This window comes from Haliotis rufescens, unplaced genomic scaffold, assembly GCF_023055435.1.
Source record: "Haliotis rufescens isolate VD_foot unplaced genomic scaffold, xgHalRufe1.0.p SCAF_21, whole genome shotgun sequence".
Classification (NCBI taxonomy): domain Eukaryota; kingdom Metazoa; phylum Mollusca; class Gastropoda; order Lepetellida; family Haliotidae; genus Haliotis; species Haliotis rufescens.
In genome coordinates this window covers 11573028-11595939 of record NW_025963902.1, presented here as the reverse complement: position 1 = coordinate 11595939, position 22912 = coordinate 11573028, and the positions used below count along the sequence as shown (strand labels likewise).

The window sequence follows — 22912 nt, the reverse complement described above, 5'->3', positions numbered from 1 at the left end:
TTCTACCCTCTCGTGTCAAACTAGGCATCACTGACCACTCCAATCAGTGAACTGTTATTGGTTCAATCATTTTTTTGCCTTTGAACTTCCTTATTGCCAGTCAACAGAATAAACATATAAACTGTGTGTTGTTTTTAGGAAAACACTGTTTATTGTTTTTTACGGAAGTGCTCTACTCAGTGCTAATAAGAGGTACTATTTGTGATTGATTGGATTAATTTAAGGTTGGATTAAGGTAAGGATGTATCGTTCCACTGGGGATGGATGAGGTGGGGGGAGTCGCATCGATATTGAGTTGCATTTTTGGCTCGGGGTCAGCAGTCGTATTAATTTGGAGATGAATTTATTTCAAGATTTGCAGTATCTCAACACAAGATGATATGGCAATTAAGCCTCAGTTTTATACTTTTATTGACTTGTGTTGATATGTTTGACAACAAAGCATGCTCGGGGGAGATTAATTTTCACGTTGATGACCAGATAACAGTTCAGGTTGCTCTTGATGTCATAACTGTCTCCTCAACAATCGAACCTGAGAAGATCCGGGGTAGAATAGGTCTTCAGCAACCCATGCTTGCCGTAAAAGGCGACTATGCTTGTCGTAAGAGGCAACTAACGGGGTCGGGTGGTCAGGCTCGCTGACTTGGCTGATGTATGTCATCGATCCTAATTGCGTGGATCGATGCGCATGATGTCAATCAGTGGATTGTCTGGTCCAGACTCGATTATTTACAGACCGCTGTCATATAGCTGGAATATTGCTGAGTGCGGCGTTAAACAACAAACCAAACCAAAAGTACAGATGCTCTTATTACAGATGCTTCAAGGTAGAGCAACACTCATTCACCATGGCATCGAAGAAACAATCTGGAATCTTGATAACGAGATCTGACACAGACATAATGACCTAGTTGGGTTGTGTAACGCTGCTATGGGTTGACAAGGACAGTTCTAGGTATTCTTCCAAGAGCTGTAACACAACCGCTATCTTGTATGGGAGGGGACTATGGTATGTTCTGGGGCAGTGTCAGACACTTGTACAGGGTTAGGATAACATGTCACCTTATTCCATCCATCCTCGTCACAGTCACCTCACACTGATATCTATACATCATAAGGACTTTCTTTTCGTTTGTTTACAGATTTTTACAAAACAAATTTATTTAATATGAAATTGTGGTGGCACACGGTCCTATGCTCACCGCACAGATCACAAATCAGGTGAAGTTAAGCAACGTCGGTCTCAGAGTGAGTGAGTGAGTTGGGTTTAACACCACTTTTAACAGTATTCCAATTATATCTCGGCGTGTCAGCTTAATGTGGGAGGAAAGTCCCAAGTGATGCAGGTCTCAGACGTTTACCACTTCGGTGAAACCCACGAGCACGGGTACGGTGCTGACAAACCTAGAAACATAATTGGGGCGAACCGGCATTCGATCCCACAATCATAGGTTTCTGGCGCGCCAAAGGGAATCGCGGTGCCTTAGACGACTGGGCCACCCGTGCCCCCACATATTTTTGAGAAGTGTTTCAAGTACATCATAGCAATTCAGCGTAATTGTTTTTTATTTGGCACTAGCCCGAACTAATGCTGGTTTTATAGTGCTAGCCCACTGAGATACCATGTGGAGTTTCGGTTATCATGGATAACCTACTCAGACAGTATACTGACTCCGAGCCGACCAGTCCTTGTTTGGCCCCTTAATGCTGAGTGAAAGGCAGGGTAACAACAAGTACCATCTTTTAACACTGTTTGGTATGACGCAGCCAGGGATTGAACAACTGACTCTTCAGACAGATGGACTATGCTATAGATCGTTTGAATCAGTGTGAATCTACGAGTGTAATTGTGGGGGTTCAATATGGTGTTTTGGGGAGAAATATATCTTCAATACTGAAGTCAATTGCAGCATTGATCGTAGAGAAATCTTTCCCAAGGATATTTGTCAAGGTCAGATAGCGAAGTTTGCATCATGAAAACACAAAGAACGTCTTTGAAACTTTCATGAGTGTAGTAGGGAGCACAGGTGGCGTCTAAGGCGCCGTGATTCGCTGTGCAGAGTTCATCCATTTGGTCACGCCAGAAACCAATGATTGTGGGATTGAATCCTGGTTCGCCCCGATTATGTTTCTAGGTTTGTCAGCACCACACCCGTGCTTGTGGGTTTCACCGAAGTCACCGAAGTGGTCAACGTCTGAGACCTGCATCACTTTGGGTTTTTCTCCCACATTAAGCTGACAAGCCGTGATATAACTGGAATAATGTTAAAAGTGGCGTTAAACCCAACTCATTCACTTTCTCACTCATGAATGTACTAGATATAAAAATAGAGTTAATTATTATTATTTCATCCTTTATAGTTCAGAATTGGCAAATTTATGCAAAGTATGCACACCAGTACTTAAATTAAGAAGTAAAGCATAGTCACCTCTTACGTCAAGGATGGTTCACTTAAGACCAATTCTAACCAAATCTTCACGGGTGTTCTTCATCAACTGATGCTTGTCGCGACTAACGAGATTGGGTGGTCAGAGATTGGCTTGGTTGATAATGACAATCATTCGACTGACTGTTCAAGCCTTGAATATTTACAGACAGCTGTCATACAACTGGAATACTGCTGAGTTCAGCATTAAACAACAAACAAACAAAATAGTTTTTGGTAATGGTTATAAATTCACAAATAACAAGATTTTTTAAAATTTATTAATTGTTGGAAATTAACACTGACTGAAAAGGTATCTGTGTGTGCTTGTGCAGAATATGAAATGTGCATGAAAATTTAGGTGTATTTTTCACATGGAAAGATGCCCACTTGTAATAACAGCTGATGATCAAGTAATCAAATATCGTCAATTTCGAAATACAAATTTCACATCCTGACAGCAATCATTAACGTACTGATTAAGGAAACATGCCAACATTGATCAGAAATTATACATCTATATGTGATGAAAATGTGAGAGACGAGGTCTGATTTGCCATGAATCTTTCCTCTCTTCTTTGGCAGGCAACCGCGTAATTGAACGGAAATTAGCTCGACATTGTCATTTGAATCGCCATTGCCTTGATAATAGGAAAATTGGACGACTGAGACCCTGTCAGCTGACCTGGGCATTGTCTTCCAGGGCTTGAGGACAGTGGTGTTGAACTACTGACCGTTTTAAGGTCACTCCTACGATCATTTTTCTGTCAGGATGGAAAGCCTGACGGATGTATAGTGTTAGGATCTAGGCTAAGGATGATTGAGCTTCTAAAACTGGAAACAATGGTAAACATGCAGGAAACATTCATTGAAAAGAATTAGTACTTAAGCTGTTTACCCTTTGACCTTTGGGTTGTAAATGTTAATTCATGGAAAGTGGTGATATGTGGAGACATCCTACAAACTTGATGATGTTTTCAGTGGTTTGGGGTTAGAAATGAATGGATAGTTTAGTTGTTTTGTTTTTTTGTAATTTGCAAACTGATGAAACACTGATGAAGGTTTGTTTGTTTTTTGGGGTGTTTTTTATTTATAACACCGCACTCAGCAATATTCCAGCTATATGACGGCGGTCTGTAAATAATCGAGTCTGGACCGGACAATCCAGTGATTGATATCATGAGCATCGATCCACGCAATTGGGATCGATGACATGCATCAACCAAGTCAGCGAGCCTAACATCCCGATCCCGTTAGTTGCCTTTTATGACAAGCATAGTCGCCTTTTACGGCAAGCATGGGTTGCTGAAGACCTATTCTTCCCCAGATCTTCATGGGTCACTGATGAAGGAAAAGATTAATAGAAACATTCTTGAAAGAGGTATTGAATAATACATAGCTTTCTACATGAAATGAATGTTATAATACTAATCCTCAGAATTACTTTATGGTCAGAATTTGCTCAGATGTGGGCAGATATTGTGGAGTTTCAAGTTACAAAATGACGTCCAATTTATAGGCTCTGTGCTGGTCGTTGTGCAGAGAGGGCTTGGTGTTGTCTATCTTGAAGACAGATAATGGAGATCATATTAGTTAACAAAAACCTCTTAGTAACCAAGTAATTAAGTCTTTAGTGTTAATTGAAACAAAACTGGAGCCATGTTCATGGTAATCAAATCATGATAAAAAGGTTAATAACAATCCTAACGATGATGATGAGGGTGGTGAGGATGAAGATGGTGATAAAGATGATGATGGCGATGATGATGATGATGATGATGATGATAAAGATGATGTCGATAAAGATGATGATGATGATGGCGATGATGATGATGATAATGATGATTATAAAGATGATGATAAAGATGATGATGATGATGGCGATGATGATGATGATAAAGATGACGGTGATGGTGATAATGATGGCGATGATGATGATGATGATAATGGTGATGATAATGGTGATGATGATGATGATGATAAAGATGATGTTGATGATGGCGATGATGATGATGATGATAAAGATGATGTTGATGATGGCGATGGTGATGATGATGATGATAATGGTGATGATGAGGAGGAGGAGGAGGATGGTGATGATAAGTGTGTCTTGATTCCCCCACAAAGGGTGGTCACACTACCAACCACAAGTTTCTACCATCAGCTCTCTTTGTGCTTGGCTTCACCAAACTGCCCACCTGGGCCATATTCCACCATACAATCAATGTACTTATATGAACACAGCAGCAGTACAGTCATACATGCTAAAATCACTTTGTAGATCAGGCCCTGGATATAGGAGGACATTGTTTTAAACCGCAGTTCAAGTTCATAGAATTCAGGTTTGCTAGCTGTCTACAACTTCTATCAATCTATAATCGACTCTGCTTTTGGCAGAGATTTCTTGTGGCCATGAAAATCGTTTTGTCGCTTTTATTCGCCTTTTCATTTATTAACGAAATCCTTATCTTCAGCCAGTGTTTTACATAATGTACGATGTAGGACTGATATGTCATTGTAAATGAAACAAACATGAAACACGCCCCAGGATGCTATTAGCACCCATTCCAGGAAAGATATTAACAACGTTTTGTTTTACGTGTCGGACAGCTGGTAATGGAATAGATTGCATCTCTTTCGTTGAAAGTAATGTTTTGGATGGTTCGTCTCGATGGAGACAAGAATATTTAACGTCCAAGTTGCCATACAACCCACAGCTTGCAAGAAATGTTTGTGGTGATAATGAGAATTTATTAGGGAAGCAGATTTCCTGAGCAGTGTTTAGATAGTTTAATGTCAGGCCATGTTGGTGCACAGCATTAGCTGTTTCAATATGGAATTCTATATTCCTTAGTTTTACATTTCATCAGCTGCGTGTCGATATTAATTGGACAGGATTCAGTTCTTTAAGTTCATTGTTTCTCAGATAGACTTCTTATAGTTTCAGGGGCGGTTGGGTAGCCTTGTGGTTAAAGCGTGTACTTGTCACGCCGAAGACCCGGGTTCGATTCCCGACATAGGTACAATGTGTGAAGCCCATTTCTGGTGTCCCCTGCCGTGATATTGCTGGAATATTTTTAAAAGTGGCGTAAAACCATACTCACTCACAGTGAAAAATATCAAACAAAAGCATAAAACTCTATGTTTGATGAAGTATTGATTGATTATGAAATCCCTCTCGGTGTCACCTCATATTTCAAGGTGTATCTGTCACTCAACTTCAGCGATGACAATATTACTTTGAACTTCTACTGCATGTGCATGACATTTATACTAATCTGAATGTGAAGATTGGGACAAGGGGTTATTTCCTTTGAAGATTTTGCCATTTTGGTAAAAATCCATTCTCATTAAAATAGTTCCTGGTTGGTGTGCATAACCTTTCTTGATGCATGTCTGGTGATCAAGGGTGGCCTCATGGATATAAAAAGATCTATATTGTAATTAATGATCTAAATATACAGTACATATATTTAGAAAATTAATTACAATATCATTCTTTTAACATCTATGCAGTTACTTGGAGCCATGTTTCTCTCTGGAATCGGCCAATACCAATATATGTTATCCCAGAGTCTCAAAAAGGAATGATTCTATTTCAATTGTTAGAATACCATGTATTCATGTCCTTGTATAGGGATACTTTCTATAATGCCATCTCAAGGTATTGCTGGATTTCAATATAAAGCCCTTGTAGAGATCTGGGTTAGAATGTCGAAAAAGGTGACTAAATGGATGGGGTGGTCAGGCTCACTTACTGGTTGATGTGTGTCATCGTATCCCAATTGCATAGATCGATGCTCATGATGTCAATCACTGGATAATCTGGTCCAGACTTGATTATTTATTGACTGATGTTGCCTCACCTCCTCAAGATTAAATGATCTAAATGCTTCTGAATCTGCATTCCTGAGATATTGAGTGGAAGTTTACGATTGTCCCTTCTGAACTCCCTAGGGAGAGTCCGACGGTTACTGCTTTATCTTGATATATCTTTATAACCTTTATTCGTCACAGATCCCTTCACCTGGGAATCAACCGAGACAAACTATTTGAAGTATATTTTTTCAAGATAAATCGGTGAGCGTCCCAATTGGCGCCAGCATAGGTAGATCTCTAAGGGGATTTGTAATGATTTGTTGAAAATGGGTTGCAAGATTCCATGATGCTATACCATTCCTTTCGTAATCCCCATCTGATGAGCGTTAAGGGAATGCTCGTCCGTGGAAGATGTACATTGAGCGTGGATTTATGCACTCGCTATTATTTGTCCGTTAACACACGGGACAATCTGTCATCAATGAGGACAAGATTTTCTTCAGTGACTTGTACAATACATGGAGCCTTGTTACTTAGATACTCTGGAACCGTCGGTGGTACCATTTTTCATCAGTTAGAGTCTGGGTCCTTATTCATAATTATGACCTATCCCATAGTTGGGACCAGCCTTTTTTATTCTGGAGGGGGTGGCGTGGATGGGGTGGGGTGGCCTCGTCAGCTCATCATGACAAAGACCCGGGTTCGAGTTCAACTTGGGTACAATCACACGTTGAGCCTCTGTGATATTTCAGATATATGGGCGTGAATCTGTACTGACTCTCACTCCAAATTGGGCCTGGGGTGTTTGGGTCACTGCTTCGAAAAACAATTTTTTTTCTTTGAAAGGAAGAGCCGAACATATGAAGATGAAGATTACGTTCTGTTTAAAAATTGTCATCCTTTGAGAAAATGAATTGTCTCCTCTTGCGTTTGCAGGTCAACGAGGAATGCAGCACACTACGTCTTTCACTTGCGGAAGTCCAGCAGGAACGAGAGGTAGCCAAGGAGGACGTCTCTACGTTGCAGTACAAGGTTGATAGCTTGGAGATACTTGTCAGGGTATGTATCATCACGACATCTCCGTGCAGTGTCTGTTCGTGTTTTGTGTTGTCAAGTATGTCATGGCGACCTGCATATTTTGACCCATCAGAGTTTGTTTGTTGTTAATCGCCCCACTCAGCAATATTCCAGCTATATGACAGCGGTCTGTAAATAATCAAGTCTGGACCAGACAATCCAGTGATTGACATCATGAGCATCGAACCACTCATTTGGGATCGATGACATGCATCAATCAAGTCAGCGAGCCTGACCACCCGATCCCGTCAGTCGCCTCTTACGACAAGCATAGTTGCCTTTTACGGCAGGCATGGGTTGCTGAAGACCTATTCTACCCCGGATCTTCACGGTTTTGACCCACCAGAAGAAAAAGGACCTTATGGGTGCTAGGATACAATTGTGCTGTGACGTCATAAAGACTTTGATGTCAACTTACTTCATTGCAGATCGCCATGTGTGCGGACAGTAAAAAAAGAAAATCTTATTCTTCTCTCGTTAGTTTGTAGTGTAATAAAAACATTATTTCAAACACTTTCAGCATACAGTCCACTTTCAATTCATCAGACATTATGTGTAAAAAGTGCAATTATTACATAAACAGTTATAAGTCGGAAAATAAGTCCAAATGGTATACATATGAATTGAACCTTGTGAATTGTATGATTGTGTTCCGAAAATACTGTACTATTAATTTATAATGAAAAGTCACAATGTGATTTTTCACCCATAAGGCCCCTTATCTCAGGGTTGGTCACAAATAATGAGACCCGTGAAGATCCGGGGTAGAATAGGTCTCCAGCAACCCATGCTTGCCGTAAAAGGTGACTATGCTTGTCGTAAAAGGCGACTAGCGGACTCGTGTGGTCAGGCTCCCTGACTTGGTTGATGCATGTCATTGATCCCAATTGTGTGGATCGATGCTCATGATATTAATCACTGGATTGTCTGGTCCAGACTCAATTATTTACAGACCGCCATCATTTAGCTGGAATATTGCTGAGTGTGGCGTTACACAGCCAACAAACCAACCAACACAAATAATGATATAAGACTGGTAAGACAAACCAGTGGTTGGTATAACGATCAGTGTCCATAGCAGATGGTATAGTCAACCAAGTCACAATTTGATCCAATTTAGTCACTTCTTACAGCATGTAATAGAATGCTGGGCTTCCTGGAAGTAAGTGAGTAAGGTTTAAATTCGCTTTTAACAGTATTACAGTCATGTCACGGCGTGTCAGCTTAATGTGGGAGGAAAGCCCGAAGTGATGCAGGTCTCAGACGTTTACCACTTCGGTGAAACCCACGAGGACGGGTATGGTGGTGACAAACCTAGAAACATAAATGAGGCGAACCAGGATTCGAACCCACAATCATAGGTTTCTGGTGACTCCAAGGGACACAACTCTGCACAGCGAACTGCGGCGCCATAGACGACTGGGCCACCAGTGCCCCCCTTATTTTTAAAAAAACAACATGTGCATCCCTGTGTTTGATTGCAATGTAGCTGGATGAGGCATTAAACAACAAACAAACCTGACAGAAAAGGGATGCCGAGGTCTGAGGATTCAGAGAGGGATTATCTTGTGGAGTTGGTACAGACATAGAGTCACAATGCTCCCATCTCCGTCTGTGTGATGCACAGTGATTAGGAGCTGTTGCTGATAGATGACGAATGAGCATGTAGCTGATTTATTAACAAGACAGTGATGTAACGCGTGAAACTGACCCCAAACCCACACATATTTACGACCCGTCGTGGTGAAGGATTCACTCTATTAGCGGCTTTCGGGAGAAATGTGTGTTCATTTATGTTGGTATGTAAAGTTTACATCAAGTTGGGTTTTTTTTGTGGATGGGGTTGAAGGCTCATTCAGTCGTCTTTAGCAGTACATGCGTCATCTGACTTTGTACTGAGTGAGTGAGTGATTTGGGGTTAAATGTCGTTGGGATTCCAGGTTAAATGGTCCCCAGCATCATGTGAATCTTGTATATCAATCAAAAAGTTTATGATTACACAGAAACAATGCCCCAGTTTAACCAAAGTTTGCCTCCATGGTCTCGTTCCATGTTAAAAGATGGTAGATGTTGGCCTGCCTAGCGCATGGCTCAAACAAGGACTGGCTGACTCAGAGTCATTACAACATGTCTGAGTGGGGTGTACACAGCAGAGATACACACTAACACACTAAAACACACACACTGACACTAACACACACCCTCTCACTCAAACACACACACTCACTCACACACACACACACACACACACACACACACACACACACACACACACACTCACTCACTCACTCACTCACTCACTCACTCACTCACTCACTCACTCACTCACTCACTCACTCACTCACTCACTCACTCACTCACTCACTCACTCACTCACTCACTCACTCACACACACACACAATATAACAATTACGATTTAAAAGTACAATAATCTTGAATGCGACATTTGACCCAAGTTCACCTCACCAGTTCAAGCGAAGGCACTTCTACCATCTGGACCCAAATATCAGAAAGCCAGCATATTGCAGAACCCGATCCCTCTGTAGGGTTACCCTGCTGCATTAGAACATGACCCCACCTGCAGCCAGTGGTCAGCCAGTGTCCAGCATGTCTGTCTTGTGGCCACTTAATGCTCTTCAGTCAACACAACTACTCGTTCTTATCATTAATCCAAGGCAGAGTACAGACACCAGTTACAGTGTCCTGCACGCCTGTCTTGTGGCCACTTAGTGCTCTTCAGTCAACACAAGTACTGGTTCTTGTCATTAATCCAAGGCAGAGTACAGACACCAGTTACAGTGTCTGCATGATTGCCATCTGTTTCCCACCATGCTGGAGCAGGAACACTTGCTGCCTGTAAAGGTCACTCTTCTCTAACCCAAGGACAATCTGAGTTGGCTCGGGGACAACAGTCTACTGGATCACTCCTGTTTAACGGCAGTTGTTACATGAAAGGAATGGTAATGGTTTTCTGTTAATTAGAGTCGGAGAACCATTCTCACTTGGAGTGCTCTTCCACCTGATTCTGTTGGAGGGTCATTAGCTTGCTGCTGTCGTGTTTTGCATCAGCATTATGTCAGTGCCGGATTAGCAGAGATGTTAGGAGTGGTGTTGGGTAGCCTGGCGGTTAATGTGTTGGCTTGTCATGCCAAGGACTGAGGTTCCTAACAGCATAGAATGAGTGAAACCCATATGCTTGGTAATGCAGGCAGTTAACAAGGAGTAAGGGGCCACCTTAGCGGAGAGAGTAAGGGACCAACTTAGCGGAGATAGTAAGGGACCACCTTAGCGGATAGAGTAAGGGGCCATCATAGCGGAGAGAGTAAGGGACCACCTTAGCGGAGAGAGTAAGGGGCCATCATAGCGGAGAGAGTAAGGGACCACCATAGCAGATAGAGTAAGGGACCACCATAGCGGAGAGAGTAAGGGGCCACCTTAGCGGAGAGAGTAAGGGACCACCTTTGAGGAGAGAGTAAGGGAATACCTTAGCGGAGAGAGTAAGGGGCCACCATAGGGGAGAGAGTAAGGGGCCACCTTAGCGGAGAGAGTAAGGGACCACCTTTGAGGAGAGAGTAAGGGAACACCTTAGCGGAGAGAGTAAGGGGCCACCTTTGCGGAGAGAGTAAGGGGCTACCATAGGGGAGAGAGTAAGGGACCACCATAGCAGAGAGAGTAAGGGACCACCTTAGCGGAGAAAGTAAGGGGCCACCTTAGCGGAGAGAGTAAGGGACCACCATAGCAGAGAGAGTAAGGGACCACCTTAGCGGAGAGAGTAAGGGACCACCTTTGAGGAGAGAGTAAGGGAATACCTTAGCGGAGAGAGTAAGGGGCCACCATAGGGGAGAGAGTAAGGGGCCACCTTAGCGGAGAGAGTAAGGGACCATCATAGCAGAGAGAGTAAGGGACCACCATAGCAGAGAGAGTAAGGGGCCACCTTAGCGAAGAAAGTAAGGGACCATCATAGCAGAGAGAGTAAGGGACTACCTTAGCGGAGAAAGTAAGGGGCCACCTTAGCAGAGAAAGTAAGGGACCACCTTAGCGGAGAAAGTAAGGGACCACCTAAGCAGAGAGAGTAAGGGACCACCTTAGCAGAGAAAGTAAGGGACCATCATAGCAGAGAGAGTAAGGGACTACCTTAGCGGAGAAAGTAAGGGGCCACCTTAGCAGAGAAAGTAAGGGACCACCTTAGCGGAGAAAATAAGGGACCACCTTAGTGGAGAGAGTAAGGGACCACCATAGCAGAGAGAGTAAGGGACCACCTTAGTGTAGCAAGTAAGGGGCCACATTATTCGGGGTGGGGGGGCCTGGGATTTTGTATTGAGATTAGATGTTTATTTACCACAAAACCAGATGTTTCATATTTAAGACTATGAGTCTGAATCTTTTAGAAGAAAAACACCTTGCAACAATGCAATTTTTGTGGCATGATTTTTTTTTTCAAAAGTCTGAGGCATTATATTTTTTTTTTCAAGAATTTTCAGGGACAATTTATTTTGTTTGTTTGATAAAATCCCGGTCCCCTCCACAATATCAAATGCTTGGTCCCTAAGGGATCACATTAGCAGGAAAAGTAAGGGATCACATAAACAAAGAAAGTAAAGAACCAAATTAACAGAGAGAGTAAGGACCACATTAACAGAGAGAGTAAGGACCACATAAACAAAGAAAGTAAAGAATCAAATTAACAGAGAGAGTAAGGACCACATTAACAGAGAAAGTCAAGAACCACATTGATAGAGTAAGGACCACATTAACAGAGAAAGTAAAGTACCACATTAACAGAGAAAGTCAAGAACCACATTGAAAGAGTAAGGACAACATTAACAGAGAAAGTCAAGAACCACATTGATAGAGTAAGGACCACATTAACAGAGAAAGCCAAGGACCACATTGATAGAGTAAGGACCACATTAACAGAGAAAGCCAAGGACCACATTGATAGAGTAAGGACCACATTAACAGAGAAAGCCAAGGACCACATTGATAGAGTAAGGACCACATTAACAGAGAAAGTCAAGGACCACATTGATAGAGTAAGGACCACATTAACAGAGAAAGTCAAGGACCACATTGATAGAGTAAGGACCACATTAACAGAGAAAGTCAAGGACCACATTGATAGAGTAAGGACCACATTAACAGAGAAAGCCAAGGACCACATTGATAGAGTAAGGACCACATTAACAGAGAAAGTCAAGGACCACATTGATAGAGTAAGGACCACATTAACAGAGAAAGTCAAGGACCACATTGATAGAGTAAGGACCACATTAACAGAGAAAGTCAAGGACCACATTGATAGAGTAAGGACCACATTAACAGAGAAAGCCAAGGACCACATTGATAGAGTAAGGACCACATTAACAGAGAAAGCCAAGGACCACATTGATAGAGTAAGGACCACATTAACAGAGAAAGTCAAGGACCACATTGATAGAGTAAGGACCACATTAACAGAGAAAGTCAAGGACCACATTGATAGAGTAAGGACCACATTAACAGAGAAAGTCAAGGACCACATTGATAGAGTAAGGACCACATTAACAGAGAAAGCCAAGGACCACATTGATAGAGTAAGGACCACATTAACAGAGAAAGTCAAGGACCACATTGATAGAGTAAGGACCACATTAACAGAGAAAGTCAAGGACCACATTGATAGAGTAAGGACCACATTAACAGAGAAAGTCAAGGACCACATTGATAGAGTAAGGACCACATTAACAGAGAAAGTCAAGGACCACATTGATAGAGTAAGGACCACATTAACAGAGAAAGTCAAGGACCACATTGATAGAGTAAGGACCACATTAACAGAGAAAGCCAAGGACCACATTGATAGAGTAAGGACCACATTAACAGAGAAAGCCAAGGACCCCCATTGATAGAGTAAGGACCACATTAACAGAGAAAGCCAAGGACCACATTGATAGAGTAAGGACCACATTAACAGAGAAAGTCAAGGACCACATTGATAGAGTAAGGACCACATTAACAGAGAAAGTCAAGGACCACATTGATAGAGTAAGGACAACATTAACAGAGAAAGCCAAGGACCACATTGATAGAGTAAGGACCACATTAACAGAGAAAGTCAAGGACCACATTGATAGAGTAAGGACCACATTAACAGAGAAATACTAGATCAAAGAGGCTGGAATCTCAAAGCCTTCTGTCATCCTGTATGGGCCCTGAGTGAGGACATTACAAGTAGAGGTTATCAAGACAATCATGTGACTATCATGGCAATGAAGAGGAGGTTAATATCAGCACTGACAGCAGTACCGTAGTTGATGTAATAAATCCCAGGACACAAAGGAGCCAAGGGTGAGTGCTCACCAAAGGCTCAAACAACCTCACTATCTTATCTCCTTATTCAGCAGAAATAAATTCACTGATTATCTCCCCTAACTTTGCAGGAACGCAATCTCACTGACTTACCTCCCCTTACTTTACAGGAACACAATCTCACTGACTTACCTCCCTCCCCTTACACTACAGGAACACAACCTCACTTACTTATCTCCCCTTAACAGGAACACAATCTCACTGACATATCTCCAATTACTTTACAGGAACACAATCTCACTGACTTACCTCCCCTTACTTTACAGGAACACAATCTCACCGACTTATCTCCCCTTAACAGGAACACAATCTCACTTACTTATCTCCCCTTAACAGGAACACAATCTCACTGACTTATCTCCCCTTAACAGGAACACAATCTCACCAACTTATCTCCCCTTAACAGGAACACAATCTCACTGACTTATCTCCCCTTAACAGGAACACAATCTCACTGATTTATCTCCCCTTTACTTAACAGGCACACAATCTCACTGACTTATCTCCCCTTGTGTTACAGGATCTCCAGCTATCATCAGAGCAGCTTCACCAGTTGGACAATGACTATCAGGAAGCACTCCGAAAACTTGAGCACAAACAGAGTGAGATTGACCGGCTGCATGAGGTAGGGAAAAATCAGCATCCCAAACACTATTTGTGGGCTGAAACCCATTTTGTCCAAAATGGCTTCAAAAATGGGATAGCATGATCACAAGTAGGGCTGGGACAGGTAAATCAGGTACTCGGTTTGGGTGGGTACTGAGTAGGACCCGTGGTTAGTCACGTGATAGCAGGAGGAAACACCTAAACCCTACTTTCTTCAAAAATAGAATAAAATCATTCTCATTATCAATAGTACTAAATTAAAAACAAAATGCAATTTGGAAGTTTTCCAATATATATTTAAGTAAATAACTAAAATAAGTTTGAGGTGCCACAGTTCACTTTGCAGAGTTGTGCCCCTTGAGTGTACCAGGATTTCATCACCCATTGACTTATTTCTGTTACAGTCACAGGAAGAGGCAAAAATAGAACACGAGACAGCAGTGAGGGAACTCCAGGTGAGCCATTGTCTTTTGTTCCAGGTATTTCTGAAACTACATCCCAGGTAACTTGATGATGGGTGGGTCAGGGTGTGTGGAGGTCGACCACATGCAATTTGTTAACCAACCAGAATTGAGACAATTGTTTTGGGATATTCATTCATTCATTCATTTTTCTATTCTTATTGTCTATGCCTTCATTCAGTCATTGCTATTGTCTGTTCATTCATTGGGGGAGGTTGGGTAGCTTAGTGGTTAAAGCATTTGCTCGTCACCGCCGAAGACCCGGGTTCGATTCCCGACATTGCTACAATGTGTGAAGCCTATTGCTGGTGCCCCCAGCCGTGATATTGCTGAAATATTGCTAAAAGCTTCGTAAAACCACACTCACTCACTCACTCACTCACTCACTCACTCACTCACTCACTCACTCACTCACTCACTCTTCATTCAGTCATTCATTCATTGCTATTGTCTATTCTTTCATTCATCCATTCATTCGTTCTTCATTCATTCGTTCTTTCATTTGTTCGTAATATATATCATAAAATCTAATTTATCATAAAAAATGAATTGATATTCAATGACATGATTAACAACCTGGGACTGCTTTTGGGGCCATTAGAGCCCACTTATAGCTTAAAACTCACTTGGACTTTAACATTTTTGCAACAACCAATCAACTATTTTTCAGATAAGAATACAAGACCTAGAACGTCAGTGCCAGGTGCATGAACACCGACAAGCTGACTTGAAGTCCGAACTTACAGCAATTAAACATGAAGCTCTGCATCACAGAGCTCTAACCACTTCCACAGAAATACAGACCGAGAGAACGCAACATATATCTACTGGTACTGATGCTCTCCCCTTGTTGCCTAGCAACAGTTATAATCGAAGATCTTCCTCCAATCAAAATGGTCACTCAGTAGAGGGTTTGTGGTGTTTTTCAGCATTTTCTCTATCGTTACATATTCTCCAGGCAAGGTGGCACCTTTGGTGATCCGGTGCCATTTCTATAGAATTTGGTGCATGAATCTTTTAAGGTTTTGGTATGTTTAGTAACAAGGTGCGATTTATACACAATGTTTAATGCAAGAAATTTTACCAGGTTTAATGAAAAGTTCTAACTTATGATCAAATACCCAGGAAATGTTACTGAAATACCTGGTCATTCATTCAAATAAACTCCTTGCCTATGCCAGAAGTAGGTAAATAACAAGATCCACGTTAAGCGAAACTATATTGTCGCCTTGCCTGCGGAAGATGTGGTGTAAGGCTTTTATTCCCTGAACCTGATGATTCTCTGTGTTACATGATGGCCTCCGTGGAGAGCCGAAGGTATGGGGTTCGATCCCTGGCCACGTCATACCAAAAGACGTTAAAAGATGGAACTTGTTGTTACCCTGTCTGGCGATCGGTATTAAAGGGATAAAACAAGGACTGGTCAGCTCGGAGTCAGTATACTGTGTCTTAGTGGGGTATTTATGTTAAACTGGGGCATGGTATCTCAGTGGGCTAGCACTATAAAATCGGCATTAGTCTGGACTAGTACAAGCGGACACACACACACACATGCATGCACATCGCTATATAAGTGCAATAATCTTTGACGTGATGTTAAACCTCATTTCACCTCACCTCACCTGTAATACATGACCAAGGCCCACTTGCACAAAGCGATCTTAGCACGAAGATGATAGTAAGTCCCATACTTTAACATAGGCTCACAATAGTCGTATCGCTAAGATCGCTTTGTGCAAGTGGGACCTAAAGGTCACTTGGAATATTGGTGTATTCTGAAAGAAGCAGGTGAATGTACATGTATAACACGTGAAGAAAAGTAGTGATTTCCAAAAATATACAATACAAGTTGAATATCACTATTTTTGTCCAGTGTTAGAATAGTTATGAAGTAAGCTTTGCTTGAAATTAGACCAAACTGATCCTGAAATATAAACAAACTTATTATACTAATATTATATTAGTTTTATTATACTAATTAGAACCATCTTTAACACAGAAGGAAAAATAGTGATTTCCTAAAATTTACAAGATATACAAACATGTATATCACCAGTTTTCCTCCTATGTATAAAGTAAAGTTTGTCTTGAAAAATGATCATCAAACATAACAAACCTAATTATACTAATAGGTTTAATTAGAACCATCTTTAACACAGAAGGAAAATCAGTAATTTCTTAAAAAATACAAGATATACAAACAGTTTTCCTCCTATGTATAAAGCAAAGTTTTCTTGAAAAATGAGCATCAAATATAACAAATGTGATTAGTTCCTTTTATGGCATTTGTACAGGAAAGTTTGAATATTAAGGAACATATTCTGTTTTCTCATAAAAAACAACAGCTTGCCATCAAAAGCTACGACATTAACCTAGTGAAGAAAGATATTTTGACATTTGTTGGTTAGTTAAACTCATGGTACAATGGCATTTGGATCTACAGCTTCGCTGTTCAAATTAATATTGGTTAAGATTTTCTGTAAGCAATTTGAACATTAAAAGGTCACTGTTTGGTATAACTTACCGTTATCTTTGACTGTCAGACAACCATGGCACATCAAAATATACTCAGACTGGATTTTTGAAATTTATCTTATTAATTTGTCATTACAATAGAATAATGAAATATACTAATTGGATGGACACCCCAATGCATTATCTTTAAAAAAAGCCAATTTATTTTCAGAAAGGATGTGTGTGTTAAATTTTATTGTAACCAAGGTGATTAATTTTTTATTTGATTCTTTGATTAAGCTGAAAGCACAAATGCCTGTATTCATCTGAATCTGATTGATTTATACAGGAGATAAACAGAATTTGCTTTATGACTTATTGAGTTTTGTTTAGAGGTAGACGATGTCAACTTGAGGTTTCAAATGCTAAAATGCGTCTGCATGTAGATTTTACATTGTATTTACATAACATTTGAGACTTAGAACATTTTTTAATACTTGCAAAGTATTCAAATTCACAGTGAAATATTTCCAGGGTTTGCAATACCATTTTACAACAAGCTTGTACTTTGATATGGTTTATTCAATTATTGATTTACATTTATAGGAAACATTTATTTTGAAACACTCCGTCATTACCTGCTAATTACTGTACATCAACCCGTGAAGATCAGGTGTAGAACATGTCTTCAGCGACCCAGGCTTGTCCCCCATGAAGATCCGGGGTAGAACATGTCTTCAGCGACCCAGGCTTGCTGTAAGAGGCGACTATGCTTGTCGTAAGAGGTGACTAACGGGATTGGGTGGTCAGGCTCGCTGACTTGGTTGATGCGTGTCATCATATCCCAATTGCATAGATCGATGCTCATGATGTCAATCACTGGATAATCTGGTCCAGACTCGATTATTTATTGACTGATGTTGCCTCACCTCCTCAAGATTAAATTATCTAAATGCTTCTGCATCTGCATTCCTGAGATATTGAGTGGAAGTTTAAGATTGTGCCTTCTGAACTCCCTGGGGAGAGTCCGACTGTTACTGCTTTATCTTGATTTATCATTATAACCTTTATTCATCACAAATCCCTTCACCCTTCACACTTTACAGCCGTCATATAGCTGGAATATTGCTGTGTACAGCATTAAACAATAAACAAACAAAAACAAACTAGTAGTACATCAATAACAGAAGTGTGGGGTTCTCTACAAGACATTTAGCTTCTCAAATTTTATTGTCAGCCTATAGCTGTTTCTATGAAATAAATCATTTATAAACAGATATAACTGTTATGGCCTGAGAATTGTAATATTAAAGTATTGCTCTTTAATTCATCTTGTCGCTGAGGCAATTGGTTTCTTTTAGGTCACTGAATATAAATTACATGCTTATCTAATTCACAACTACTTCTTCATTAGAGATAGTATTTCATGTCTAAATTATTGCCTTGTTAGGTGAGGTGAAATGGGGTTTAGCATCGCATTCAAGATTACTGCGATAATATATAGGTGTGTGCTGGCTCAGTGAGATACCATGCCACAGTTAAACGTGAATACCCCACTCAGACACAGTATCCTCAAAGCTGACCAGTCCTTGTTTCATCCCCTTAATTCCGAGCACCAGGCAGGGAAACATCAAGTTCCATTTTATAAAGTCTTTTGGTATGACGCTACTGGGGATTGAACAACCGACCTTCTGCTCTCTTGGCACACACTGTATCAACCTGACCACTTGTTAATAAATGCTTATCTGCATCAACTCACACATATTAGAGCTCAATATATATTAGATTGTAATGCTTTATAATGTTCATGTATACCAAGAGAATTTTACTTTTCAAAAGTCATGAATATTTTTGGAAAATTTTGTCGGCCATCTTGATTCAGGGTAAAAATGTGAAGAGTAAGTAATCAATTTGCCGTCGCCATGATCAAATTTTCTGTCTTTTTTTGTGTTAGTTTAGAATTCCTTTTATCATCTTTCTAAAACTTTATCTAGATCCCGTGGTCTCCTCCCATTTCTCCCTCAGTGAGTCAACTGTAGGTTATATTCCAACCTCCGAATCCAGCAAGTCTCTTGATACAGGTGAGGGGATTTCTTTATGAATTTTGTAGTTATTTATTATGATATGATTATAACATTTTCAAACTTTTTCTTACAGGCATATATGTTTATTACAGAAACTGTGTAGTTTGTTATGGCTTCACTTATCACTGGCAAATGTGTGAGTCATTTTCTGATATCATGATGAAATTTGGTATGTGAAAGAAATTGCATCTATTTTTGGCAACATGGTGGGTGTCTTACATAAGGAACATTTGGTGATCATTTGTGTCATATTCATGTGAACACTTCGATGGTGGAGTGTCATAATAGGCGTCCTGCATCCAAGAACTGACTTAATTGAGGATTGGATGGTAACAATGTCTGTTGATTATTGTTTTGGTTTGCTTTGTCACCCTGATATAGTTGAAAAAGTGCTGAGTGTTGCGTAAAACAACGTTCACGCAATCAAAATGACTAATATATTGTCATGTGATTGGCCTAGTTGTGAAAGCGTTTGCTCGTCACACCTAAATACTAGGATTGATTCCCTGGGCACAGTGTGTGAAGCTGGTTTCTTGGTGCTCTCGGCCATGATGTGGCTGGAATATGGCTGACTCAGCAGAATACCAAACTCACCTGTATATACTACTTGTGTCAGGTGCCTACACTTTTAAGCATAACTTTTCAAATGCTGTAAAACTGTTGAGACTTTTTGATGACAAGTTATTGTTGAGCACTTGCAAAATACAGTGTTGCATCCAGATGGCATAAAATCAGTTTCAACATGGATAAGGAAATCTCACTCAAAACGTTTATTTCAAGGGGAGATAACTCCTGCATCTATTTTATTCAGTACTCATTAAATTATCATTTATGGATTAAATTCTTATTTTGAAGTTTAATGGGTTTCCAATGATTTGATTGGTTTATTTGCCGATCACATGGCCCGTTCATTTTTCAACAAACTTAAAAAAATGACGTTTACAAAGTTTAAATTTCACTTTTCAACTTTCCAAAATTGAGCTGAGTCAGAAACAGGGGACTCAGCACGAATTTTCTTTCTTCTTCTGACGAAGATGTAGAGATTTAATATTTGGATCGTCTGTATGTCAAAATTGCTAAGGTACTGAAGTTCTTGACCCCTATGTATTATTTAAAGTTTTAAAATTTGCTAAGTATGAAGTAACTAGGACAGTTGCCTGTTGTTGTGACCTATACAGGGTCACAATAGGTCCCTGGGTAGCAAGCTGTGCTTGTAAGAGGCGACTAAATGCATCTCAGTAACATGGTTCATTGTATGACCTCATTCCCCCATAATATCAATCACTGGCTTGTCTGGTCTAGACGCTTATTTACAGGCCGCTGTTACATAGCTGGAATATTGCTAAGTGCAGTATTAAATAATGAACAAAAATTTTTTTTTAGAAAAAAGACTCGCTACAAACAAGCTTATTGTAGTTGAATATCCCAGTTGAACCATTAAAATATTTTTTGATAAAATGGTCAACTGTTATGCCAGCCGAAACATTCACCAAATTTGAATACAATTTTAAAAATATTAATAAATGCTTAATTAATCCCTACATAATTTCAGGCCATTAGAGATAAGGGGACAGAAAATGACCTCTGTGATTGAAAATACCTTTTTTCACCTTACCAACAATATCTTTTAAAAAATGACTTTAAAATTTAATTTTTTAGTCATTTATAAATTTTTCTAAATAATGAAACTATGCCGTATCTGGGTGCAACTTGAAGATGATACTGTTACACATCTTGCATTGCTTTTAAGCACTGTTTGTTAAATTACTGTTTTTAACCATTATTTTCTTCACAATAAGCAACGTTACACAATAATGCACTTGTAAAATAAATAAACAATGCAATATTTTTGTTCATCTGACACTGAGAGACTAGATATTATTGAAACCGTTAGTTTCTCTGTTGGATCAGCTTTTGGCTTAAGCTTCTAGACAGCTTTATGCATCTTATTATGTTCAGTGAACACATCTTTAAACCATATTATTTGATATTCTATATAACCAGCTCATTGAGTGACATTTTGAATTGTAAGAAAAAACAAACTTTCCATGGCAATGTCATTTAAAAAAGTTATCAAGTTTGCACTTTTCTTTCTCTTCATAATAATACTTGTCATTTACCAAAAAGTGAATGTAAAAGAAATATTAAAAATTAATTTGTTTGAGCAATCTGTTTAAAGAGAGAGTGTATTTTGGTTCATTAGAAAATTCTCATTTCCGTGTTGGAATCTATAATGGTAATTTCCAAGAGTTGTCAGACCTTTACACCTGTTTTCAAGTTTCCCCACAAATGTAACTCTTAAATGTGCTGTAAAAGTACCTCAAATAAGTCTTAAAATAACATCTTTATGTGATAGATCTATTCAGAGGAAGATAGTAATCGGTAGTCGTTTGATTGCATGTGACGTCAGTAAAAACCCGCTTCTGTTTCCTGTAGTAATCACTCGTTACGAAGCTATCACCCAAGAGGAATCCATTTTGGTGTGTCGTAAACAAGACCACGCCATCGTGAGGATGTTGATCTCGGACGAGGATGTCCATGGTTCATCTTGTGGCAGTGAAACATGCAACCTTTTCCATTACCGAAGCTCATAAAAAACATCGGAGACCATGACAGATTATTATTAGAAATTGTAAAGGTTTCTGATTTATAAAGCCTCATTAACTTGGCTTCAAGATGGGCTTTCTCGGAGGACCTGGGTCTAAAAAAATGTAGGATAATTTTGTAGGATAAATAACATTAATTAGTAACAAACTTCTTCATTTCATGATTATGGGCCATAAACCTGATAAATGATTTTCACTAATATGATGTATTAATTGGCAAATAGATAGTTTTAATAACTAAAAGACTTTTGGCTCAAAATATACACGAGTATGATCATGTCTTCATTTTGGTATCAGGTTTACAAATGGGTGTTTCTTTTTTTGTAATTCTTTGATTATCAAAACATAACAAATATTGAATTAATTATAATTCAATGTTGAATTTAAAATTTAAATTGTTATTTAAAAAATTAATTTGAAAATTTAAATTAAACTTTCAGTACTTTTACTATATTGCTTTTATATAAATGTTTATTATAACAAAGGATTTTGTACAAGAATTTCAAATTCTTTGAATAATCCATAGATTTGAGGTACTTTTGCAATATGTCTGAGAAAGTTTTCTATTAGTGATCAATAGAGATGTAACACACTTTAGCCAAAGTTCATATTAATGTCATTAGAGGACAAAGAATCTAAACCTATAGAAAGAGCGTTCAATATGCCAGAAGGCCAGTGTTCCTGGAAGCTTTGACCAATGTTCTGACATTTAAGGTACCAAGGAACTTCCATTGTTTAATGGAATAACTGATCACTAGATTTGGAGATAGACGCAACTTTGAATAGATGTGACACAATTTATTTTGTGATCAGCTTCTTAGTTTCCCGTTGGACTGATGAGAAAAATTATCTCATTTATTGTAGTTACATGTTGCCATGGTGACACGGTAATCCAGACCAAAGGAGACATTATAGGAGGCCTCCTGGATTATGAGTGTAGCTTCTGTTTGAGGATAGATTAAATAAAAGTTTATAGGCAGTTTAATTTAAATATATAAAAATTTCAGTTACATTCCTAATCTATCATGTAA

General features: G+C 39.5%; 1 protein-coding gene across 12 annotated transcripts in view; it reads left to right on the top strand.

Annotated features, from left to right (window-relative positions):
- The window catches only part of LOC124145761 (RIMS-binding protein 2-like), a 322306-nt gene that overhangs the window by 256244 nt on the left and 43150 nt on the right, over positions 1 to 22912 (top strand). For all 12 annotated transcript variants that reach the window (XM_046515668.2, XM_046515666.2, XM_046515665.2 and 9 more), the window contains 5 exons: positions 7182 to 7304; positions 14191 to 14295; positions 14681 to 14731; positions 15408 to 15648; positions 19186 to 19272. In XM_046515668.2, the coding sequence (XP_046371624.2) occupies positions 7182 to 7304; positions 14191 to 14295; positions 14681 to 14731; positions 15408 to 15648; positions 19186 to 19272 (607 nt within the window). The remainder of the gene's footprint in view (positions 1 to 7181; positions 7305 to 14190; positions 14296 to 14680; positions 14732 to 15407; positions 15649 to 19185; positions 19273 to 22912) is intronic.